Source organism: Mirounga angustirostris, unplaced genomic scaffold (assembly GCF_029215605.1).
Source record: "Mirounga angustirostris isolate CCGP_5_RB_7025 unplaced genomic scaffold, mMirAng1.0.hap1 SCAF_5, whole genome shotgun sequence".
NCBI classification, from domain to species: domain Eukaryota; kingdom Metazoa; phylum Chordata; class Mammalia; order Carnivora; family Phocidae; genus Mirounga; species Mirounga angustirostris.
The window spans coordinates 118,467,831-118,495,205 of record NW_026991713.1 but is presented as its reverse complement, the minus strand read 5'-3'; the positions used below and the strand labels follow the sequence as shown (position 1 = coordinate 118,495,205).

The window sequence follows — 27,375 nt, the reverse complement described above, 5'->3', positions numbered from 1 at the left end:
TTAAATTCAGAGAACAAACTGGTGGTTGCCAGAGGGGAGGTAAGTGGGGGATGGATGAGATAAAGGGGATTAAAGAGTACACTTATCTTGAGAACTGAGAAATGTATAGAATTGTTGAATCATTATATTGTACACCTGAAACTAATATAACACTGTATGTTAATTATACTTTAAAAAATATGGAGTGAGACCAAGGGGGAAAAAAAAAGGCATGCGACAGTTACCAATGGTCCTTGACTATTACCTTTCCTCAAGGTCCTTCCATTCTCTCCTTACTCTGACTTTATGTTAATAAAGCTGATAGATTAGTGTGAAAGTATGTAGCTACTTTCTATCTTACAAATTCAAATACTTCAAAACAGTATGCCACAATTTAAACTATCTGAACTTGAAATTTTTTCCAAGGTGTACCTCTTCAATGTCTACAAAAGTTTTCTTGTACAAATTTTAAAGGAAGACCAAATTTAAAAGATGAATATATAACCGCTTAAAAAAATAAACTTTCCTGTGTCAAATAATAACTTCCTGATAGAGTTCCTAAAAACATTATTTCCAAAGATTTGTATTTTTATTAGTCTTTCATCTACTATTTAAAATGGGTTATGGGGACAGAAAGAAGAATGTTCAGTTATATGGTCAAAATAAAGCTCCCTTTGTTTTTCTTAATTTTCTCATTGTCAAAGCATACATTTGATATATGCCTATATGCTGTATTGACCTCCATTCCTTCTCATGAAAGTGACCACTAGCTTGGATATGGGGAAGATATAGCTTGAACGAGCAGTGCAACTATATTCTGCCTCCCCACATCATTTCTAAGTCTGGCTGAAAGGTTGTTTGTGATGCTTTAAATAAAAGGCAAACTTTCTGTGGAGTGATTGCATAAGAGAGTTACTAGCAAATGACCTTAATAGACAATATTTAATATAAGGCAAGATATTCAGTTACTAAGAATATAGGCTCCGAGTTATACTACCAGAAACTGAATCTCTACTCCATCATCTACCATTTATGATCTGGGGCAAAGTTCCCAACCTCTGTACTCTCCAGGGAGGATGAACTGATACCCACTTCATAACTACTCACAGCAGTGAGGCAAGGTTAGATAAATATAAGATGCTTAGAACAGTGCTTGGCACTAGATAAGAACTTAGTAGAAGTTGTTATTTTGAATGATGTAGCTGAGGGTGCTCTTCATCACTCTGTAAAACTTTAGAATTTTTATGAATTGTCAAACGAGGCAGGGAGATCAACTGTGGAAGACCAGATGGCCACTGAAGTTCCTGGTGGCCTGGGGTGTGGCCGACATGATTCACGGTCAGGTCTTCAAGTTTATGAGCATGGAATGTTTATTTTCTTAATATTTCAGAGGAAATCGCATTTAAGTGGATAAATCCACAGCATCTAAACTCATAAGGGACTATGGTTCTGGAATCTTAGTAAGTATCAAGTTACCCGAAGATTTATGTTAATGGGTCAGCACCTTCTCTTTGTAGTTCAGTGCATCTGGGGAAGCTGAGCTCTGTGAGTACTGAGTCAGAGTGACAGGCACTAGCAGAACCTGCTCCCTCACCTGGGCAACCAAACCCAGTTCCTTGAAGGAGTGGGATGTCTCCAGGGTCTTGTTTCTCCAGGACACTTTCATCAACCGCAGAATGTAACCCTTGACGCTCTGTCACCTACTGCCAAAACGGACTTATTTCAGAAATGAAGGTTTATGGGAATTTATTTTTCTGTCTTTCGCTCTCATCACAGATAAACAAGATGTAATGACTTAATAAAAATTAGTATAAATTAATAAACATATACAAAACTGTATAAACAATTATCAACTTGCTTACCTGGCTCTAAACCTTTACTTTAATTCAGGTCGTAAAGAAGACTAGAGACAATGTTAGCTGTTTTCATTTTAATTTTTACACTTTTTAGCAGATTTTAACTGATGTCTAGATGTTCTCTACTAAAAGTTTGTATTAGAGTGGTAGTCTGTTTCCTTCTGTTTATCTGTCTCTCTTTTCCTGTGTAATTGGTTCCTTGTGATCTGAGACCACTGATATAGTAAACACATTCCAATCGACATCAAACAAGCCTTTTATTTGCCCTTATTGGTACCATAAAAATCACTAAACTGTCATGATTTATATACTTTCACTGAGTTCAACTTTATAATTTTGTATTCTTTTAGACCTGTGCTAATGCAGTAGTCACTAGCCACATGTGGTTATTTAAATTTAAATTTATAATAATTAAAGTAAAATCAATCAAAATCAACAACTAAAAATTAAATGAAAAATTCAGTTCCTGTCACATTACACTTCAAGTGCTCAAATGCCCCACATGGCTTGTGACTGCTGCATCGGATGATGAAGAATCAGAACATTTCCATCGTTGAAATTCTACTGGGCAGCACTATTCTAGACAATCTGTTTCCTTAACAGAGATATAAAGTCTATGGCTTCTCTAATTGACTGAGCTTAAAATTTAAAGTTTAGCCAAAATCCTTCCCCTTTATTTCACTTTCTATAAATAACTTTTGTTCATCATTTATTTTGTATAGAGTGTGAAATTATAATTTCACAACCAGCTTGTTGGTGACTGTGAATTCCTCACAGGAAAGCAGATGGGTTATGTAATTACAGCACAGTATTATTTATTTAGTTGTGTGGCATTCTGCTATAGCTATCATTTTATTCTCAGCACCTTTTTTAATAAAAAATTACTATAATGCTGTAGGGTCTGTAGGAGAAACAAATGTCATGCCAAGTTTCTCCGCTCTCTGCCAAATATTGGTATTTCTCCGCCTTTAACAACTCTTTAGATTGTAACTCTCACAGTTTGAATCTTCCTTTTAAGCTTCTTGTACCCCATATCACCTTTTTCTTAATGATGACCAGAAGACATGGCAAAATACTGAAGTGTTTTCTCAACGATTAAAGAAGGATTAAAGATGTTTATGATAGTTTTAGTTTAAATATATTTTCATGTACTCCTTTGACAATTGTAGTCATTGTGTCATGACATTCCTTGTTTTAACATGGCATATTTATTCACATGCTTATAAAGTCAGCTTTAAAAATATTGAAGTACCAGAATAGCAAATATAGAATATTTGGGGGAAACAGTCACTTAACAAAAAATAATATAATTCAGACAGCAATAAGATCAATGAGGAAAAATAAAGTAGGTTATAAGGATGGAGAGTGATCAGGCTACTTTAAATAAAATCCATGTCAGGGCAAGCTTTCCCAGTGGGTCACACTTAAGAAAGACAAATGGTATGAGGAAGTATGCTATGCAAATATCTGGAGAGAGCACCCCAACCAGAGAATAATAACTAAGGCCTTATTTAGTGTGTGTGAGGAATGCCAAGAAAGTTGGTATGGCTGGAAATTAGAAAGCAAGGGAATAGGAGGTAGGTGTCAAAGGTAGTGGGATGGTGGTGATTATGTAGGGCCTTTTTGGCTGTATTAAGGAGGTTCGATTTTTTTTTTTCTAATGTGCAAAAAGGGGAATCCAGTGGAAGGTTACAAGTGGAGGATTAGCAACACCTCATTTATGTTTAAAACAAAACGCATAAGATCACTCTAGCTACAATGTGAAAGAAAAGTGAAAACTGGAAGACCAATTTGGAGGCTATTACAGAGGAGCCATAAACTATGCAGCTAGGCCCAGATGGTAACTATGGAGAAGGCAAGAAGTGGCCAAATGGGGATCCATGTTGAGGGTAGAGTTGACAGGATTTGCTGATGGATTGCACATGGGGTGTGAGAAGAAGAGGAGTTGGGAGATGTTTCAAAGTTTCTGGCTTGAACAACTGAGTAAGTGATGGTAAACATATTGAAGAAGACACATACACTAAAGAAACAATGCAATGTATTAAGTGCTATTATAGGGAAGTTCAGAGGAATATAACTGTGAAAAAAAACAAAACAAAACAACCCCCCCAAACAACAACAACAAAAAACAAGGATTTTCAATACCCAAACTACCATGAATAAAATGCAATAAAAAATTTATCCAGAAAGCTGGAGGCCTGATAATTAAAGTAAGCCCTAGGTTTCTACAGTTTCAAGTATTATTTATTATTTTAATTCTCTAGAAATGAAATAAAAATGTCAAGAAGTGATAGGTGACATGGTGATCACTGATGATGGTCTTAGAACTATTTTGGTGAACTGATGAGGATGAAAGTCAGTTTTCGGGTGCCTGGGTGGCTCAGTCATTAAATGTCTGCCTTCGGCTTGGGTCATGATCCCAGGGTCCTGGGATCGAGTCCCGCATCGGGCTCCCTGCTCAGCGGGAATCCTGCTTCTCCCTCTTTCACTCTCCTTGCTTGTGTTCCTTCTCTCACTGTGTCTCTCTCTGTCAAATAAATAAAATCTTAAAAAAAAAAAGTCAGTTTAGAGATGTTCAGCAGGAAGTGTGAGAGGGAGAAAATGGAGAAAAATCAATAGTTCATAAAATTTTTGACTGAAAGGGAAGGAGGCATAGGATAGCATCTGGAAGGTGATTAACATCCAGGGAAAGATTATTTTTATTTTAAAATAAGGAAGTTTTGAGAAGCCAGAGTTTAGAGAGGCTAAGGTGGCTGGAATTTGCAGGGCAGAGTGCCAGAGAGGAGGGAAATACATAGAAAAAATAGCTCCAGAAATTTTGTTAATTGTCCCCTTGATTCTTTGAAGTCTAAGCTGCACAGGGTGAAACTCATGCTCATGACAAAGAACAGGCATGAACAACTCTCAGGGAGATGTAAGCTGCATAATTTTTAGACTCATACAGATCTGGAAGACATTCTGGTTTTGATCCAAAAGATTGGAGAGATCTTATTGAACATCTGGGGTATTAAATAGAGCCCCCAGCAAGGTCATGCCTTAGTAGTAGTATGGCTAATCCAGCCCTAGAGCACAGGCTTCCCCAGACCTGCTGTAATAAGGCTTTAAAGCAGGCCTTAAATAGATCAAGCTGAAGCATAAATAAAACAACTGTCTAGCAGAACAAAATTCAACATCCTTTAAGAGAAACCCCCCAAAAGAATCCAGACACTCAACAACATAATTTTCACAATGTTTAGTTGCCAATAAAAATTATTATATATACAAAGAAATATGTGACCCATAATCAGAAGAAAACTCAGTTCATAAGCCAATAGAGGAGATTAAATTGGATACTAAAAAGAGACAGGAAAAGAGGAACCAGGGACCAAATCAGAAAAAGAGAAAACAACTAAGAGGATGGTCCATTAAAACCCAATCATATCCGTAACTATATTAAATGTAAATGATTTAATACTCCAATTAAAAGTGAGAGATTGTCAAACTGAATAAAAAAACAAGATCCAAACTATAAGCTGTCTACAAGAAATCTTTCAATATAAAGATATGGGTAGGTTAAAAGTAAAAATATGGTAAAAGATACACTGAAATAATCATAAGAAAGATGGAGTGCCTATATTAATACAAGATGAATTATATTACAGGGCAAATAATATTATCAGAGAAAAAGATACATATCATCTTAATGAAAAGGTTCATTTGTAAGAGAAAAAATGATCCTAAATGTTGTTCACCTAATCACACTTGTTTAAAATACATGAAGAAAAAAAGAGATCATTTGCCATTAGCATCAAAAATAATGAAATATTTAGAGATAAGTTTAACAAAATAAATGCAATGCTTATATGCTGAAAACTATAAAATATTGCTGAGACAAAGAAGACAAATAAGTGAAGAGATATCTATTGTTGGATACAGATACATTGCTGGTGGGAACACAAGATAGTAAAACTACTTTGGAAAAAAAATTATTTTTTTTTGTCAAGTTAAACATTCACTACCGGACAAGCCAGAAATTCTACTCCTAGGTATTCACTGAAGAGAAATGAAAGCATATATCTACAAGAAGACTTATATGAAAATGCCCATTGCAGCTTTATTCATAATGGTCCCAAATGGAAACAACCCAAAGGTCCATCAGCTAATTGAATGGATAAACAAATTGTGTTGTATTCATACAATGAGATATCACTCATCAGTAAAAAGGAATGAATCACTGATACATGGAACAATCTGAATGAATCTCATAAGCATTCTGCCAAATGAAAGGAGCCATACATAAAGGGTACCGATGTAATAATTTCGTATTAAGCAAAGTTAATCTATAGTGAAAGGCAGATTAGTGGTTGCCTAGAGTGGATATGGGAAAGGGAATCAACTGCAGAGAGGTGGGAGCAAATATTTTGGGGTAATGGAAAGTTCCACATATCATTGGTTATACATACATATACATTTATTAAAACTCATCATAGTTAGGTGCATTTTACTGAATCTAAATTGGCCCTCTGTAAAGTGGACTCAAACGAAGTAATGGGAATAATTTAATTGTTAGGAGGAAGGTGACTACTCAAGAGAAAAAAGGGATGATTAATGGTATGACATAACTGGGAATATGTATGTTCTATGAGAATGGGGGACTTGGTTATCCTGTTTAATGCACTCTTCTCAGTATAATGCACTTATTAGGGGTTGAATGAGTGTTTATTGAATGAATGAGTGAATTAAAGATGAATGGGTTAAAAATCCAAAGCACACATTAGCTATTTTCCTGATAGTAAGAGACACATTTTCTTTAACACAATAGAAGAATATGTGCAGAGGCTCTTGTGAATTTGTTGATCATGAATTTACAGTAATACTAATTTTCCCTGTAGTTTAACATTCTCTTAGAATGCTCGGATGCTTGAGCACAAATGCAAAGAAAGAAATTTCTAGTGTCTGTTCATGGTTTGGGTATTTTAAATTGATTTGATGAGGGGTGCCTGGGTGGCTCAGTTGGTTAAGCGGCTGCCTTCAGCTCAGGTCATGATCCCAGAGTTCTGGGATCGAGCCCCACATCGGGCTCCTTCCTCCGTGGGGAGCTGCTTCTCCCTCTCACTCTGCCTGCTGCTCTGCCTACTTGTGTTCTCTATCTCTGTCAAATAAATAAATCTTAAAAAATAAATAAATTGATTTGATGAGAAGACAGAAGGACACAAAGGTTTATTTAGGGTTTGGCAGGAGTGTTATTAAGATAATAGATCATGAAATCTAAGCAGGATAAAAAGTAAAGTGAAGAAACGAGAAAGCTGAAGTGGAAATAGAGGGAGTGAATGGCGTGGGGACCCCAGTGAGGAGGAAGAATAGCTGTAGTGGGAGTAGCTGAACAGTGAAGCTTTATCTTACACCATTTGCTTGTTGGCTACCAAGAAATCCTCAAAGACTGAACACTGTGGGTGCTACAGGAAACCTCTCTGTGAGGAAGCAAAGAAAAATCGATGGGAGTATCAAGCATGATGGCAGAAGACAAAGCTGAGAGATAGACGGATGTATTGAGTCAGAGTCAGTAGAAGGGACAAAAGAGAATTTTAAAAAGTGATGAGAATGCTTCTGTTTCTGGCCAGGATGCGGTAGTAGTAATATAGAGCAGTAGAGCATTTCTTCCACTGCAACAGCCATGAAAAGCAGATTGACTTAAAAATATAATCTAAGAGCTATAGAAAGGCAAATTAAAAAAGACTGAAAATACCAAGGATTGGTGAGGATGTGGGACAACTGGAACTCTTATTTATAACTAGTGGGAATATAAATTGATAAAACCACTTTAGAAAACTGTTCAACAGCATCTGTGAAAGGTAAATACATATCTAGCCTATGGCTCATCAAATCCATGCCTCGGCATGTGCCCAAGGGAAATGAAGACACATATCCACAAAAAGACATGTGCAAGAATAGTCATTGCAGCTTTGTTCATGATCGCCTCCAACTGAAAGAAAAGAACCCAAACCTTCATACAACAGAATAATATACAGCTATAGAAAGTATGACTTAGTAGTACAAAAATGTGAATGAATCTCAGAGATGTGCTGTGCTAAACAAGGCAGAGGTGAAAGAAGTCATGTTCTATGATTCTCTCTCTATATAAATTATGTTATAGAATATATATTATATATATAAATATACATATATATTCTCTTTATATAAAGTTTAAGAACAGGAAAAACTGATGATTTTAAAAGTCACATAACGATGATCTTTCTGAGGATTTTTTGGAGGGGGAAGGAGCGTGAGGCGGAGATAGAAATGTTCTATATCTTAGATCTGAATTTGTATTCTGTAAGATCAAGTGGAAGAAATATGCACCAATATACAAAAAACAGTAGATTTTGCTTTTTAACCCAATCTGACAATCTTAATTAATGAAATCTATTGGCCCTATAGATGTTTATTTTGGTCATTGATATATTTGATTTTATTCCTATCATTTTAAGTTTAAGGTTTATTTTAAGTTTAAGATGTCTCTTTGCTATATTTTCATGTTGTGTCTCTTTTGTACTTTCTTCCCTTTTTCTAAATTGAGCAACTTTCATTTGTTACCCTTTCCTTTTGATAATTTGGAACTTCTACTTATCTGTAGTCTATTAAACACATATTTAAGTCTGCTTTTTATATCAATGTAAAAAATAAGTTATAACTGGGCAATAATCTCATTCTCTACCAGAACAATCCTGTTTCCTTTACATGAGCTTTGTTGAAAAATTTCTAGAATTTTAATTCCAAGTCATTTTTAATTTTTTTCTCATAATGTGTCATCTTTACTTCAGAAATCCTTAAGAATTACGTTGTGATTCACAACATCACTATCATTCAGCTTAACTATATATTTTATTGTATTTATTGATCTACTACTATTGTTTTTATATTTTGTCTTCCTCAGTTTTGACTGGAGCATTTGCCAAGTAATTTGTTTAAATATATAGTTAATATACTTGTTGACTTTAGGAGTGCCTGATGGTTTTCAAGCCTCAATCCCCAAATAGTTTCAGAAGTCCTCCCTTAAAATTTCTGTGGATTTCTGGGCCATTGTGCTCTTCTGATCAGTGTTGAAGCCAGTGTCTTTGCCATTGCTCTGGGCTCCGCTACAGGGGCCATCTTTTCTCACTGGTTCATGTCACTGGAAAACCACAAGTGCCACAAGCTTGGTGCGTGTGGCAGACTTTTTTTCTTTTTTTTAAGATTTTTAAATTTATTTATGAGAAAGAGAGAGAGCACAAGCAGGGGGAGTGGCTGAAGGAGAGGGAGAAGCAGACTCCCATTGATCAGGGAGCCTGATGCAGGGCTCGATCCCAAAACCCTGAGATCATGACCTGTCGAAGGCAGATACTTAACCGACTGAGCCACCAGGCACCCCGGGCAGAATGTTAGTGAAGTTTTATGTCCCCAGAAAGAGTCCAAGATGCTTGAGAACAAACACTATGACTTTTGTAACTCTTAGAGTTTCTAGTATAGAGTAAGACATACACAAACAACAGCTTTAATTTGGATGTTAGATAATGCTGTCCTGAAATCCAACAGCCATTTCCCCTGCAAGGGGGATTTTTATCCCAGCTGTGCCCTTTTAGGTCATTGCTTACTGCTCTCTTCTCTGTCTTCTTCACTCTCCCAACCTCACACAATTATGCTTCCTTACTTAGAGTAATCTGTCCCTCCATTCTCAGCCTGAAACTGAACACCAATTTTAATTATATCCCCAGACACAATAAGATGTCCATTTAGGAAGGGCCAACACAAAGAGCCAGCTAAAACTTTGAAATTCATTTTTTTCCTTTAACATAAGCAGAACACCCTCCTTCACCAGTCTCTGGAAATGGAAGAAAAATGGTGTAATAATTTGTTTTCACCTTGACCAAAGAAAACCCATAGGAGCCATGAATTTGTTATTGTACATTTTGCCTACCCATGAATTCTCAAGATCTCATAACACTATAGAGATCTTCCTAGAGCTCTATACTTTTTCTTTACACCATATTACCATTTTACCATTACCATAAAATCTGTTTCAGGTTTTATCCAATTTTACATTTTGTTATATGTGGTTTTCTATTGCTTTTTAGTTATTTCACATATGTAATTTCTGCTTTCTCAGAAAGAATAGTGATTAGAAGCAAGTACTGAATATTAGGACTATCAGGGCATCTAATATATACAGGTACTCAAGGATTCTTGTGTATCAAACAAGAATTATGCTAGTATATGTTATTTAATGATCATCTGTTATGTGCCAGACAGTGTGCTAAGTGCATTACATATATGATTTCTAATCCTCTCCTTGATCCTTCGGGAAGAATAGGTATCATTATACACATTATACAGGAAAGGAAAACTGAAATTCTAGCAGCTTAAGTAACTTGTTTGATTCCACATGGCTAAGTTGAGAGACTAGGTCTGTCAGATTCCAAAATGCTTTGCTCTTCCTGCCATTACCCCAGGAATTCGAAAGCCACCAATACTGGCAACTATCTATCAGTGATGTTTTTTAAATAAAAACTTTACAATGCACTTTGTGGGCAGTGACCATATCCTTTTAGTATGATTATGTTCTCTTCAAGTTTCTAGACACCATTCATTTTTTACGTGTTTTTTAAAGCTCATATGTGAACTTGACGTTTTTTTCTCTCTACATTTCAGTTTGATCCATTAATGATTGAAAGCAAAGAAGCAGCAACTGTGGTGTTAATGCTTAATTCTCCAGAAGAAGAAATTTTGGCTAAAGCATGTGAAGCCATTTATAGATTTGCTTTAAAAGGTTTGGTTTTTTCAGTTTATTTTTCTATTTCATTAGTTTCTTAAAATATTTACTATGTAATAGGCCCTTTTTCCCTAGTCTTTAATTCACTTCTTGTCAGATGAATTCTTTCAGACAACCAGAATATCCTTTAATGCATTACCTGAAACTAATATATCTCCCTAAGTGCCTATCTTAATCTTGAGGAGTAATTTAGTCACTGCATAGAATAGTCATGTTGAAGGTTTTATTGTTGTTTAAAAAATTGTAAGTCACAGGAGCTGCAAGAGCTCCCAGTGGTCAAAGCCGGAACAATTTGAGCAAGAAAATAAAGTAGTATTGGATTATAACCCAAAGTATAAATAAATATTTATGAGCCTATACTGATATAAATAAATACTTGAACAAATAAATAAATGGGGGAGAAAATACAAATCTCCCATGCAGAAGAATTCCAAATAATTTATGTACTCTGACCTGAAGGAGGCAGAATATAACTTTTCACTCTTTAGGTATGGGCTTTGCATAGTGACTTCTTTTCAAAGATTACAATATGGAAACAGGGAAAAAAGAGTAGGTTTATAGTGGAGAAACCTGACAAACACTATTCAGTCAGGTGATCAAAATCAGCATCAACAGTGATAAGTCATAGTGATAATATGTGAACTTGACATGATGTAATGAAAATGGCACTTCTGTTATTTTTCCCCAAAACTTATAATCCTGAAATCAGACAAGTTCCAAGTCAGGGACATTCTACAAATACGTCTAACCAGTACTCCTCAAAACTGTCACAGCTATCAAAAACAGGAAGAGTCTGAGAAACTCTCAGCCAAGAGGAGTTGAGGATATATGACTAAATGTCATAGGGGGCCCTGGATAGGATCCTGGAACAGAGAAGGAACATTAGGCTAAAAGTAAGGAAATCTGAATAAACATGGACTTTAATTAATAGTAATATATTAATATTGGTTTATTAATTGTAACAAATGTACCCACTAATGTAAAACGTTAATAACAGGGGAAAATGGGTATGGGATATGTGGTAACTCTGTACTATCCTTGCAATTTTTCTGTAAAACTAAAACTGTTATAAAAAATAAAGTTTATTAAAACACTATACATGGTACGAGTTAGGTTCTATTGCAAGGTTTATTCATAGAGGGTTTACAAACATAAATGACAATTATATTTTAGTTCATTCCAAGTGGTGATAAAAGTAGACTTTTATTATACTGTATAACATTTTAATTGAGGATACTTGAAGAGTTTAGTATAACTTGGTATTTTTAACAAAACCTTTTAAACTAAGAAGGGGGCAATTTGATTTTTAAGGAAATGATACTTTAAACATTGTTTTGGGACTTGTATGAGAAAACAACAAGTCACTCAAGTAGCAAATGGTGAAATACTCACCTTGCTATATCACTCTAGTCATCATTGGGAATCCAGATAAAAACCAGAATTGTTGCTTCTGGCAGGTATGGTTCATGAGTAATTGTGTAGAATTCTGGGCCAGATATCAGGGAGACACTGGATCATGCAGTTATGGCAACATGAGTCTCACTCAGCCATACAGAGTCATCAAATGCCATCTTTTTTAAATGACATGAGGTAAAGAAATAGGTAGGCATATATTTTATGTGAAGTCAATACAGAAATTACTGTAAGTCTGGTGTTTTATACTAGCAGTATTTTCTGACTGTGTTTTTAAGATAAATGATAAGATGTTGCCTTTTGGCCATGATGGACCAAGGGGTCAAATTTACTTCCCTGATTGAAACAACTAAGAAAACAAAAATCTATGAAATAACAGTGGGCAAAACACTTGATATTAGGCAATGAAGGACAGTGACCATTGAGAGATAGGAAATGAAGGAAATAAACTCTATGATTACCCCAGCTTATCAATTTCAGAGAATTTGCAGCCACATCACAGGAAGGGGTAACTTGTACAGAGCTTGGTGGACTCTGAGTTGAGAAGACAGATCTAAGAGTTCAGGGAGACAAAGGTAGCAAGAGTTTTCAGTAACAGAGAGGAAAGAGTTTCACAGAAAGAGAACTCAGGAGATAGACAAAGGGTCCGAATCAAGTGTTCAGCTGAGTACTGATAAGGAGGTATATATATGGGAACTACTTGAAGTCAGACAAAGCACTTAACATGATCAGAGTTAACAGTGTCTGATGCTCACACAGGGCCACAAGTGGTGCCTGTTTCCATCAGCCAGACTAGAAAATCTCAAGATTCATGGAGAATTGTATAGAATGCACAGAAGGGTCTTGCTTCAATAGTTAGAAATAATTAGCCCTAGATCGAGCTCTGTTCTAGTACTACCTAATAAATATTTAAAAAGCAAGACCTAAAGTGATCAAATTGTTTCCAGATAATTGTGTCCCAAAACAAATTTGAAGAATACAAAAATAACCATTTACCAACTAAGTAAAATTCACAATGTCTGGCATCCAATAAAAAATTACCAGGCATGAAAAGAAGCAGGAAAATATAACTCCTAATGAGGATATAAAATCATCAGTAAATAAAAACTGACACAATATATGTGTAACTGGAGTCTTTGAAAAAGAAGAGAAAGGGACAGAAAAGGTATTAGGAGAAATGATGGCTCTGAATTTCCCCAATTTGACAAAAACTCTAAGCTTCCAGATCTAAGAGGCTCATAAAAACCCAAGCACAATGAATATGAAGAAAATTACAGCAAGGTATAACAAAATCAAATTGTTTGAAAAGAGTGATAAAGAGAAAATCTTAAAAAGAAGCCAGAGGAAAAAGCACATTACATTCAGAGGAACAAAAATAAGGATGACTGTAGATTTATCATCACAAATGATGCAAGCAAGAAGTCAGTGGAGCAGCATCTTTAAAATACTGAAAGAAAAATAAAAACTTTAAACCTAGAATTTTATTCCCAGCAAAAATATCTTTCAACAACATAAGTGAGATAATGTCTCTTTCAGACATTCAAAAGCTGAAGTAGTTTATTGCAAGCAGACCCACACTACTAATTATAGTAAAGTAGGTCCTTCAGGAAGAAGGAAAATGATACCAGATGGAAATGTGGATCTACACACAAAATAATAAAGATAGAACACTAGAAATGGTAACACAGAAAGTTTTTTCTCATTATTTAAATCACTTAAAAATCAAATTGGTTATCTTAAACAAAAATAGTAATCATTTATTGTGCAGAAACACTTGTAAAAATAAGATATATGACAACAACTGAACTAAGGTAGGAAGCAGAAAAATGGAAGTATATACTATTGTAAGGTTCTTGCACTATATGTGAAGTGCTCTATCCCGACTTGAAAGTAGACTGTGATAAGGATGTATACTACAGACTTTAATACAACCACTAAAATAACAAAGAGTAATATCAAATAAGCCACCAAAGGAAATGAAATGGAATCATAAAAATAATATTCAATTCATACAAAGAAGGCAGAAATGAAAAAAAGGAAAAAAAGAATAATGAGACACACAAGAAACAAATAACAAGGTGGTAGACTCAAACCTAATGTTATCAATAATCCAACTAAATGTTAATGGGCTGAGTACTCAATTAACAAGGAGATAGTTTTATAGTCTATAAAAAGCAAGACCAAACTACATGCTGCATCCAAGAAATGCACTTAGAATATAATGACACAAATAACTTGAAAGTAAAAGGATAAAAAAAAGATATATTAGCACTAATCAAAAGAAAGCTGGAGGGGCACCATGGGTGGCTCAGATGGTTAAGCGTCTGCCTTCAGCTCAGGTCACGATCCCAGGATCCTGGGATTGTGCCCCACGTCGGGCTCCTGGCTCAGTGGGGAGCCTGCTTCTCCCTCTCCCTGTCCCTCATGCTCTCTCTCTCTCTCTGTATCTCTGTGTCTCAAATGAATAAATAAAATCTTAAAAAAAAAAAAAAGCTGGAGTGGCTATACTAATATCAGAATAATGAAGGAGTAGTATCAGATAAAAAACCTCATTTTGTAATAATAAAAGAGTCAATTAATCAAGAAGCTATGAAAAATAAAATAAGATGAAAACAGGGAGGCAAACCATAAGAGATTCTTAACTATAGGAAACAAACTGAGGGTTGCTGGAGGGGAGGTGGGTGGAGGGATGGGGTAATTGGGTGATGGGCATTAAGGAGGACACTTGATGTAATGAGCACTGGGTGTTATATGCAACTGATGAATCATGAATTCTACCCCTGAAACTAAAATTACAGTATGTGTTAACGAAATTGAATTTAAATAAAAGAAAAAAAGCTATGAAAAAAACCATAATGTCAGAGCTTCAAAATACATGAAGTTAGAAATGCAGGGAGAAATAAACATCCACAATTATAGCTGAGGACTTTAATAACCTTCTATTAATAAATGAAAGAACAAATGAATAGCAAATCTGTAAGAATATAAAAGATTTAAACAGCGATATAAATGAATTTAACCTAATTGATATTTATAGAACACTCCAAGCAGAATAACATTCTTTTCAAATACAAACAGGACATTTATCAAAATAGGTGATATTCTGATCCATAATACAAGCCTTAATAAATTTATTTTAAAAGAATTCCAATCATATAAAATATACGTCATACCACAATAGAATTAAATTGAAAATCACTTAACACAAAGGACTCTGGACAATCATTAAATAGAACGTAAACTACACATTTCTAAATAATCTGTCAGTGAAAGAATTCAAAAGGAAAATCCAAATTGAAAATGAAAACATAACATATAAAAATTTGTGGGATGCTACCAAAAGAGTATTTGGGTTAGCCAAAAGTTTCTTAGATATGACACTAAACATAATCCATAAGATGACAATTGATTGGATTTTATCAAATTTACCCTAAACACACACCCACCAAAAAAGATACACAGATGGCAAATAAGCACGTGAAAAGACATCATATGTTATCAGGAAATTGCAAATTAAAGCAATAATGAAATATCACTACACACCTATTAGAATGGCTAAAATTCTAAACACTGACAACATAAAATGCTGGTGAAGATGTGGAAAACAGGGACTCTGATTCATCGCTGGTGGGAGTCCAAAATAGTACAGGTACTTTGGAAGATGATTTGGTAGTTTCTTAGAAAGCTAAACATAATCTTACACATTTCTCAAAACCTGTAGAATTGTACAGCACATATAGTGAACCATAATGTAGATTATCAACTCTAGTTAATAGTAATGTGTCAATATCGGTTCATCAATTGTAACAAATGTACCACACTAATGCATGATGTTAATAATAAGAGAAACGGGGGAGGGAAGGGAGATGGAGTATATGAGAACTCTGTATTGTTTGTTCATTTTTTTAAAAGATTTATTTATTTGAGAGAGAGAGAGCATGAGCAGAGGCGGGGGGAAAGGCAGAGGGAGAGAGCCCAGAGCCCAACACAATACTTGATCCCAGGACCCTGAGATTATGACCTGAGCTGAAATCCAGCGTCAGCTGCTTAACGGACTGAGCCACCCAGGCACCCCTGTTTATTTTTTAATAAACTTGAAACTGCTCAAAAAAAGTCTAGTAATTTTTTAAAAAGATACACTATAGACAGCAAGAAAATTTTTGTTAATCATATATCTGATAAAAGATTTGTGTCCAGAATATATAAATAACTCTCAGAACTCAATAATAAAACAAACAAAATTTAAAAATACATACGAGCAAGAGATTTGAACACACACTTCACCAAAGAGATATATGGATGGCATAAGCATACCTTTTGCTCGCCATCATTAGTTGTGAGGGAAATGCAAATTAAAACCATGATGAAATACTACTTCACACCCTCTAAGATTACTATCATCAGAAAGATGGACAGATGTGTTGGCTAGGATGGGGAACTTCTGGAATTTTTGCATCCACTTTGGAACAGTTCGGCAGTTTCTCGAAAAGTTAAATGTAAACCCACCATATATGATCCAGCCAAATCATGGTATATCCATATAATTGAATAGTAAATAACAATAAATAGGATGAACTATGATACATGCTACAACGTGGATTAATCTCAAAATAATTAGACTGAGTGAGAAAACCAGGCAATAACGAATTCATACTGCATGATTATATAAAGTTCTGGGCAATGCAAAATAATGTATAGTAATAGGAGGAAGAGATCACAAGGTGTCAAGAGGGCACTTTTGGGGGTGTTAGATGTGTTCTTCATGGTGGCACTTGGTTTCATGGGCGTTAAACACATATCAAAACTTATCAAGTCGTTTTCTTTAAATATGTACAGTCTATTGTATGTCATCTCATTAAAGCTGTTAAAAAAGAATAAAAATAGATGTAAAAGATGACACAGGTTGTTAATTTTGCAAATCCTCTTCTGATCATAAAGTTATAATATATAGCATTATTTAAAAAAGAAGAAGAAGAAATATGTTTTAATGAAGAAATAATTCAAGTTAATAAAAGTAAATAAAAGTAATAAAAGTCTCAGAATGAAAATTTAAAGGAAATTTCAATTTTTATAACAATCTGATATATAAAATATGTTTTTACTTAAGCATTAGTATCTTAAAATTTGTCTTAAGATTCATTTGACAAAATGTTTTCATCTAAGAAATTAAGTTTTAAATTTCCATAAAATGCAAATATTGGAAGATTTGAAAAGAAGTTTGTAAGAGTCAACAATGCATATTTCAACATATTCTTACCAGACGACAGATTTGACCATTTAGATACAGGGCAATTCCATGGGCTCTACGAAGCTATAGTCGGTGTCTTATCAGAATGTGGACCTATAACTTAAAATATAAAATACTCTAATTTTATGAGAAAACTAAGGCAAGAAAAGTTAAAATTACTTTATTATACTCTCAAATTAATTTTGAAAGTGAAATCTGTATTTTCATTGCCTGTGAAATTGAAAAGCTGAAATTAATCAGGACTTAAACATTATTCCTGACTTTGTAGAATGCTATCCTGCTCATCAAGATATGGACAAACTGCTTCTACAGTTAAGCAGGACTCTGGCCTTATCTGGCCTTCTGGTTCTGGGGCTTCTTGCCACAGCTAAGTAGTCCCCAGTGACCCCAGCGCTCCCCTCTGTGCGCATACCTTCATGCTAGCTGCAGGCATATCTTGCCTGATAAAATAGGAACTGTAACCCCGTTGGGTGAAAAATGAACCCCTTGAACTCACCCCACCATTCCACTTTAACTCAAAGTGGAGACTGTGTATGTTAATTAGGTCTTGTGATTAATTATGCCAGTCCATGACTAGCACTATGCTAGGCACTGAGGATATGAGAGACTAGAACGGAAAGGGTGTCTGTCCTCATGAAAAATTAAAAGTTAGAGTGGAACAGGCAAAGTGTTCAAGGAGATCCCCAAGTGGTGTGAAGAAGGTAGACTAAAGAAGGATAAGAAAGGCTTGGATGTAGTGATAACATTAACATTACATAGGGTGGTCAGGGGAGACCCCTCTGAGCACGTGCAGGGTGAGCTAAAACTGAATGACAAGAGGAAGCCAGCTTTGTCGACAGCAGGAGGAAGGAGAACAGCTATTGTCCAGGCTACCTGTGCTCTAAAGTTTATTCCGAGAGAAATATATGTGGAAGCAAAGAGGAATGTGAAAGGCAAATGACAAATAAGAAATTACAATGACACGAGGAAGAGTTTTGATGAGATTGATGCTATCCATGCATGATTTTATTTTACCTATGACATCAGGTGAAGAAAATAAAGCTACCCTCCTTGAACTTGGAGCTGTGGAACCCTTAACTAAACTGCTCACCCATGAAAACAAAATTGTAAGGAGAAATGCTACTATGATATTTGGAATCCTGACTTCTAACAGTAAGTGTCAACTTTTTAAAATTATCTAATAATCTCACATAATACATTATCTTTTTAAAATTTAATTTTAAGGGATTTGTTTGAATTTTATTTGAACTGACTTTAATGTTAACAAGAAGTTAAATGTGTATAATACAACAGATGTATGATTTCATATTTTAAGAGTTTTTTTTAAGTTTTATTTATTTATTTTAGAGAGAGTGCGCCAGCTGGTCGGGGGTGGGGAGGGGCAGAGGGAGAAGGAGAAAGAGGCAGAGAGGCAGACTCCCTGCTGATCACAGAGCCAGATGCAGGGCTCCATCCCAGGATCCTGAGATCATGACCTGAGCCAAAACCAAGAGTCAGAGGCTAACCAGGCTGAGCCACCAGGCACCCCAAGAGATATTTTTAAAATATAAAAATACGTGGAAATTTATCCATGCAAAAACTGTCAAAGTTGGTGATGTAGTATGTTCCGGTCTAACAAGTTGAAGGGCAATCATTGTCTCTTAAAATTAAAATAGATATTTTTCTTGAGTTAGCATAATATAATTTGTCTGCCTATATGTAAGCTACACTTCATATGTATGTCTCAATGAAAGTAGCCCAGGGTAAAGAGGTTTGATACATTTATTTTTTTTTTTGAAACTGCAAAATATATTTTGCCAAAAATAATTTTAGACATGTTTTTATTTCTTAAATCAGACCCATTACTTGCTTGAATATTTTCATATATTTAATATGGCAGAATAATAGCATTAGTTAAAACGTGCTATTATGTCTGTTAGAATATCAGTTTGACCAAAACCATGGCAATAAAGGCAGTCCCTGACTAATGAACAGGATGTGTTTTCCATTTGAAAGTCATTTTCATGTTATAATGGTAGGTTTTTTGAGTTAGCCAACAAAAGCCTTCTGACTTTATAATAAGAAATGACATTCTTGGTAGAGACTGAATTCTAACATGAAACTCAGGCAGCTAGGAATAAACATGTCTCTCTCTCTCTCTCATGGCATGGGGCTAAAATTATCATATTTTCCCTCTCACCAGTCTCAGCAAAAACACAAGCAGTTTCCTCCCTCAGCTTCCGGCCCCCCCACTTCACTTTCCTGAATCCTGTGTGAGACAGGGTGGGCCGGGGGCGGGGGTGGGGGGCGGCGCGCTCCTTATTCCATGGTGTCCATCAGGGACTGTGGCATTAGTCAGGGAAAGGAAGACGGGAAGAGAAGGGCAAGGAGAGTTTTCTGTGGCATCTGTGCGATTTCAGCCTCAGCTGCAGAGATTGCATGAACAGCACCTTTAGTGTTGGGGGACAGATGGGGCTCCGTCAGGCAGCAACTGCCCGAGCTCGAACGGTGGCTGTTCTGTAAGGCAGGGGCTCGGTGGATGGCCGCAGGATGAAGACAGTTGTGGACAGAGGATGGTCCACCAACCCAGATTATGATACCAGTAGTCAACACTCACACAGCATTTACAATGTGCCAGGCACTGTTCTATATGCTATTTGTATATTGTAATGACAATATACAATGAGGTTGGTGCTATTATCGTTCCCTTTACACATAAGGCAACTGAGGTACAGAGCAGTTAAATGAGGTAGTAATCATTTGTCTTGTGGAACCCTCATAAATTTATCTCAGGGGCTGCCTGTATACTAAGTCTGCCATATTGAATGAGGCTTACTGAATGTATTTATAACCAAAAAAAGAGAAAATTAAAAAATTTCTTATGTTTTATTCTGTTTATACACCACAGAATTTGAGAACCAGTGGTGCTTTGTAACACATCTTTTGCAATTCCTGCAATTCCTCATTTTAAAAATAGGAACGAGCTCTGAAGGGATTCGGTTCCTGGCACAGTCACGCAGGTGGTTGGTGGAAGAGATGAGATCAGAGCTAGAATTAGAACTGTAGCCTGTGGCTCATGCGTAGGGGGCTTTCTATTCATCAGATCTTCTCCGATCCTTAACATTAGTGCACATACTAAGGTTCTCCTTCTAAGTGATTTTGGGGGAGAATGCAGCTCGTTTGGAAAGGAGAGTTATAATTGCCTGCATATACTTATATTTTCTAATTTAAGGTCTAGGTTTCTGTGACTTTCTTTCCTGTTTACTTTTGTTCTTAATCTCTGTTACTCATTTTAATTGAGTATTTCCATCTTCCAATATGTGAGGAGTTTATAACCTGTGAAGCCCTCCAAATTGTTTGCAGAATTTTCCTGAGCAGGATTTCTATATTGAATTTCATGAGTTTCTAAAGGAGTCTGTGACCCCAAAATATTGAGAATTACTGTTGTGTTTGAGGCTAAATGCAGTGGTGCTCAGACCTGTCGAGCCACACCTACAGGCTGGCCAGGCTGTGACCAGTGCTAGACGAGAGTGCGGTCTGCAACGACGAAGCATAACACTGGAAAGAGTTTTGTTGTCTTGGTGGTTTCCAGTGAGCGTTTGGGTCTTACACGTGATGAATGCACCTCCAAGAGCTTTCTTTTGATTCCATGAGTTCGGTGGAAAAATTAAGCCATTATTGGACTGAACTCCTTGTCTATTTGAACTACCTGATGACATGGATAAACACATGGCATCCCCAACTGCTTGTGGAGTTCCTTTTTTGTTAATACAGCCAATACATTAATAGCTAGTGGTTCACTTTGCATACATGTCCAAGGTGACATGGGATAAAATATGAGCACGTAGGGGGCGCCTGGGTGGCTCAGTTGGTTAGGCGACTGCCTTCGGCTCAGGTCATGATCCTGGAGTCCCGGGATCGAGTTCCGCATCGGGCTCTCTGCTCGGCAGGGAGTCTGCTTCTCCCTCTGACCCTCCTCCCTCTCATGCTCTCTGTCTCTCATTCTCTCTCTCTCAAATAAATAAATAAAATCTTAAAAAAAAAATATGAGCACGTAGTTATTTGCCTAAATCAAAAGGCATGTTTCCAGACGAATATGTAAATAAATGTACCTCTGCTGCTGCATGGTTAAATCATCTTTGGGCTGTTTTTAAATAACTGATTTTTCTTTAGAAATTTGTATCTTTACATGACTTTCATGTATCCAGTGATGTCACTATGTTCATAGAGGATGATCCAACAGAATGTTCCAGTAGAATGCCAGGTGCTAAAAGGATTGCTATGAGAGCAAACAAATCTTACTTTTTCTTCCTTTTCTTTTTTTCTGAAGTTACTGAGTTACGTGCCCTTGCCAAGCCTGGGTCCTTCAAGACAGGCACTTAAATTACTTTGTTAAACCTTTTTATCAAAATGGAGCTGCTGTCTCCTTTTACCTGCCAGTTTGTATTTAGTTTGATGAGGCCATATAACAGAGACTCATTTAATGAAGTCAGCTAAAGAGAGAGTTCATCATGATCCTCGAAGCTCAGACTTTACATTACTTATGGCAATCTGAAGAGCTTGCCATCTTAAGAAATGGTTGATGTAAAAGAGTATACCAGGTCAAAAATAAATTAGATGGTCAATACTATGCAACCAAAACCTGTAAATAAGAATGCAATGAAAACAGATCACTTGAAGGTGCCCCAGGAAGTGAAGGTGCCGGCAGTTCTGGAACAATCTAAAATTGTAGGTGTCACACTGTTTAGCGAGAATGGATTTATGTGGACCAACCACAAGTCAGAGTTTCTACTCAGCTGTCATATATGGGGGTCTGTTGAGAGAGAAGGGGACAGAGAGCAATATTGTTTTTAAAGTGTTGAAAATAGCAGCTTATCCCTTATTTTTATTATTTTTACTGATTTAACTGCAAGAAAAGAAAGATTGGGGAGGGCAATTTGGTGTCAAAAAGCAGAATAACAAATTGATCAGGTATGCCACCGATTTATAAGAACTGTCAGTGAAGCTGAATCATCCGGTGAGCCAAGAGAAAATGGTTTAGTGGATAGATCTACTAGATGTATCACATTTGGCTAAATTCATATCAAGAAGGGCCTTTCACGGCACAGAAAATCCTCTGATGAGAACTTTGGACTTGTCAGGACAGACCAAGGGGTGATGGCACATACAGATGCAACAAGCTGGCTTCTCCCTGAAGCAGCAGGTCCTTCCTGCAGAGAAGAGGAGCAGAGAGCACATGGAGCATGAATGTTCCTGACATACTATTTTGTATTTCGAATGGAGAATGAACTTAGAGATTGAAAAAGCCAGAAATATTTTGCGTCAAGCATGTAAAAATAGACTGGTATGGCCTTCTCATTTTGAAAAATAGAGCCTGGACTCCTCACAGTGAGAAGAGAATAGAAATAGCTCTTCCAGAGGGTACCCATCCATATAGTTCGCCAAAACACCTGGAAGGATCTGAGTATTATGCCTTAACTTGGTTAATTCCCTGTCATGGTGATACTTCTGTTTTTTGAACAAATGTTGACTGAAAACTAATGTCCTCCACTTTGGGACACTATACTTTCTAGAAGCTCTACTATTCTTTTGTACTTCAAGCTTACTCACATACATAGAGCTAGCTGTAAATTTGCTGGCCCTCTTTAGCCATTTTGAACAGAAACAGAGAGCAGAAGTTTTGGTGGCTTGAAAGTCAAGTATACCCAGTAGTTAATGAGGAAAAATTCATCCAGAGATCATCCGCCTTAGCTGCTGCAGAGCGAAATTTTCCAAAATTCTGGTAATGCTAATTTTGGCTTACAAGCAAAAATAATTGACCAAGAAGAGAAACTACAAAAACTAAATTTGTACCTATGCCTTATTTCTCAGAAAACAGGGGTTAAGGATGGCAGGAGAGAAGTAGGGGCAAACCTGCCTAGACTTAGTCTCACATAAATAATATAAAAGTGAACTTTAAAAAAAAATCAGTATACTTATCTTTTATCATTTTTGGCATTTCTGATAAGAAAATGGAATGCAAACAAGTTATATTCATCGAAAAGCCTGGGGATAATTCTCATGTGCATTCTGTACAAGTTTTATTAAAATCAAAATTTAAAAATACCCTTCCCAACAAAGCAACACAACAGAGTTTCTACTATATAATAAACACATGTAGGGCACAGTAACTTGAATTTACTGATTATGTTCTAGGCATATTTTGCATTTTTCTGGTGTTTTGGAAGGTAGTATAGCTCAGTGATCAAGGAGCAGAAGCCAGAGTCTGTCTAGGGGCAGATAGACCTGGGCAAGCCACCTGGTCCCACCATTCACTTGCTGTGTGATTTTGAGCCTCAGTTTCCTTTTTTTAATGTTTTTTTTTTTTTTTTTTAGATTTTATTTATGTGAGAGAGAGAGAGAGAGCACAAGAAGGGGGAGGGTCAGAGGGAGAAGCAGACTCCCTGCTGAGCAGGGAGCCCTATGTGGAACTCGATCCCGGGGCTCCGGGATCATGACCTGAGCCGAAGGCAGTTGTTTAACCAACTGAGCCACCCAGGCGCCCTGAGCCTCAATTTCTTTATCTGTAAAATTAGGTAATAATAAAGCCTACGTCATAAGGGACTATTTCAACAGCATCACCATTATTATTATTATTAATAAACATTAATATTCTGTGTCTCCTTTTGTAGATGATGTAAAAAAATTGTTAAGGGAGTTAGATGTCATGAATTCTGTCATTGCTCAGCTTGCTCCAGAAGGTAACTTTCCATCGTACATCTGTTTCAAAAGCGGGGCTGGTTTATTTTTCACATTGGGTTAAACTACTCATCGAAAATAGTTTATGTAGTATCAGTTGTGAATTGTCATTAAAATCTCTCAAACCAAGATGGGCTCCAACCCAGTAAGATTTGTGAAGCTTTGGTTTTCAAAACATGTTTTAAAGTAATGTCTGAGTAAGCCTTTTGCATACTTGTGTTGTTTATCTCTGATGCGCAGAGGAAGTGGTTATCCATGAGTTTGCCAGTCTTTGCCTGGCGAACATGTCTGCAGAGTATACCGGCAAAGTGCAAATATTTGAGCATGGTGGGTTAGAGCCACTCATCAGACTGCTGGCCAGCCCAGACCCTGACGTGAAGAAGAACTCTACTGAGTGCATTTACAACTTGGTCCAGGTGAGGGTAATTTCTAAAAGTGTATTTTGACCATAGCTATTTATAGAATTTATTTCAGGATTGCTTTGCTATTTAGGGTCTTTTGTGGTTCCATACAAATTTTAGGATTGTTTGTTCTACCTCTGTGAAAAATGCTATTGGTCTTTTGATAGGGATTGTATTAAATGTGTAGATTGTTTTGGTTAGTATAGACTTTGTTCTTCCAATCCATGAGTATGGGATGTCTTTCCTTTTCTTTATGTCCTCTTCAATTTCTTTCAGTGTTTTATACTTTCCAGAGTACAGGTCTATGAAAGGGCATTTTAAAAGTGTATTTAAATTTTGAAAGAATAGAATGGCTTGCAAATTAAGGCAGGATTATACTAGATGAATGTATTTCTTCTGAAAGAGGATATCTAATATATTGAACCAAGTTTGACTCAGGCAGTTATTTATTGACATAACCTTGGTGATCTAAGCACATTGGGTGCAATATATGCCTTATTCAGTGTACCAACATTTTGGGTTAGACTTATTTATTGGTGAAGACCCAGTGAGTTGAGTACGCTGAACAGAATTCATTGTTCACAATTGGAAGATGCTATGTCCCTGAACTGTCTTCCTTAGTTATGGAAAGAAACAGGCTCCCTTGGCCTCTTCCCCCTCTGTGCTCTTCTGTGTCCCTGCCCCTGCTGCAGCCGCACAAGACACACACACTCACACCCACAGCAGGTCAGCTTCCTAACACTGGACAGCCTCCTCTGCTTCTTTCCCTGCTCAGGTTCCTGAACAATTCCCACACACACTTGATAAGCTTTAGATCAACTTAAGATACAAAACACCATCTTAAATAGCCAGCAGTGGAGTATAAAAGGAAGAGACAGTGAAGATGAGGCCTCCGTTTCATGGAGAGGCAATGAGCTCATGCCCAAAGACAGCAAAGCAAACCTACATTCCTGGCCTTAGAAGTTATTGCCACATGGTTGGGCACCCACTGGCTTCTACCCTTGCTCTTGCCTGAGGGAGACATGCTGAAGGAAGCTCAGCTGTTTACCTTCTCTCATTGCATAGGCCTAAATAACCCTGTCAATGTGTTAGTGTCTTTCATCTCAAGACTCCTCATAGCTTTTATTTCCCTGTATCTTTTTTATCAAACAGAAATGAAAAGCTTGCCTTCACTATTCTTCAGAACAGAAGTATACTAGTTAATAACAGTATATTAATTTCCTTGGTTTACAACTTCATCATTGCAATCTCTCCCTCTGTTTTGTCTCATCTTCTTTTAAAGACATCATTCTTGGGGCGCCTGGGTGGCTCAGTCGTTAAGTGTCTGCCTTCGGTTGGGTCAAGATCCCGGGGTCCTGGGATCGAGCCCGCATCAGGCTCCCTGCTCCGCAGGAAGCCTGCTTCTCCCTCTCCCACTCCCCCTGCTTGTGTTCCCTCTCTCGCTGTATCTCTCTCTGTCAAATAAATAAATAAACTCTTTAAAAAAAAAAAAAGACACCACTCTTATGAAGACACCATTAAGTACCTACCCTACTCCACTATGACCTTATCTTAACTAATGACATCTACAATGACCCTATTTCCAAATAAGGTCACATTTTGAGGGTCAGGACTTCCAACTTATATTTTGGGAGGGACACAATTCAACCTATAACAAATAGCAACCCACAATTTTTATATCTGTAGGAAGCATTCATTGAAGAATGGATAGAGAAACCTAAGTTGTTAGTAGGGTTTTTCTACCTTTAATACTATTTTACATTTATGATGTTTTGATTTTAAGTGTCATGATTTAGCAGTCAGAGTTCAGGGGCTTTTCATGACTTTTTCTGTTTTGTCCATTGCCGACCCCCAACTAGCCCTCTCCCCACCACTCACACACACAAAATTATAGACACACACTGTGGAGCAACTCATCTAGACTCTAATGACCCCTTGATATTCTAAATGTCTTAAATAAAGGTCATGTGTCTGAGCTAAACCTGATAAAAATTTGTGTGCACAGGGTCTGCCAACAGCATTGAGTGCATGTAAGCATTTCATAAACATTCCATTCGAATAAAGATAATAAGGAATTGATGCCATCATTTCATTTTATCAAATACTATTTGAAACAAGGTACATAGTGTGAAAAGAATTTGATTATGCACAGATTTATTGTAATGCTATTTGTAATAAAGGGAATTTGCCAGTAATAAACAATAGAAACTGCAGAAGTCATAGATCACATCTATTTCCTGTTATTGACAATGTCTGCAGAGTTAAAATGAATATTTAGGTGTTGTCAGTTGAAGGTTTGCTTATTTTTTGTGTGAGGTATTTTGGAAGGGAATCTGGAATAAAAGATGGGAAATTTATAACGTATAATGTCCTTTGTTAGAAGATAGAGTTTTCCATTCTTGAGACTAACTGTATTTTGCTTTAAAAGTTACTTATTTGATCATTTGTATTTCATGGCAGGATTTTCAGTGTCGAGCTACACTTCAAGAACTAAATGCAGTCCCCCCTATATTAGATCTCTTGAAGTCAGAATATCCAATTATTCAGTTGTTGGCTCTCAAAACCTTAGGTGTTATTACAAATGATAAGGAGGCACGGGCGATGCTAAGGGACAATCAAGGAATGGACCACCTTATTAAAATCCTAGAAACTAAGGTATTTATAACTTTCATTCAACTCTCTACAAGGAAATGTATCTCTTCTAAATGTTGTTATAAAATATGAATTAAAGAATATTTTAAAAAATGAAATTTTAATATATTTAGGCATAGTACTAAGTATAATGGACTAATTTGCTTATTGCTACATTGTTTATCAGCATGATTAAATCAGATTAATGATAGAGCCATTATAAAATAATTTTCTTAATCTTCTGGTTTAGAATTTTAAAATTTTTAAATTCTTGTTTAGGATCTTGTTTATGATTTCCCGAAATACCTAGAATTAGTCTTTTAAGCTTTATCGGCCATAGTTTTC

General features: G+C 36.4%; 1 protein-coding gene across 1 annotated transcript in view; it reads left to right on the top strand.

The window, feature by feature from the left end:
* The window catches only part of ARMC3 (armadillo repeat containing 3), a 92,882-nt gene that overhangs the window by 6,032 nt on the left and 59,475 nt on the right, over positions 1 to 27,375 (top strand). Inside the window, exons 3-7 of the mRNA XM_064591974.1 lie at positions 10,500 to 10,617; positions 18,308 to 18,433; positions 23,932 to 24,000; positions 24,239 to 24,414; positions 26,860 to 27,054. Of these exons, the coding sequence (XP_064448044.1) occupies positions 10,500 to 10,617; positions 18,308 to 18,433; positions 23,932 to 24,000; positions 24,239 to 24,414; positions 26,860 to 27,054 (684 nt within the window). The remainder of the gene's footprint in view (positions 1 to 10,499; positions 10,618 to 18,307; positions 18,434 to 23,931; positions 24,001 to 24,238; positions 24,415 to 26,859; positions 27,055 to 27,375) is intronic.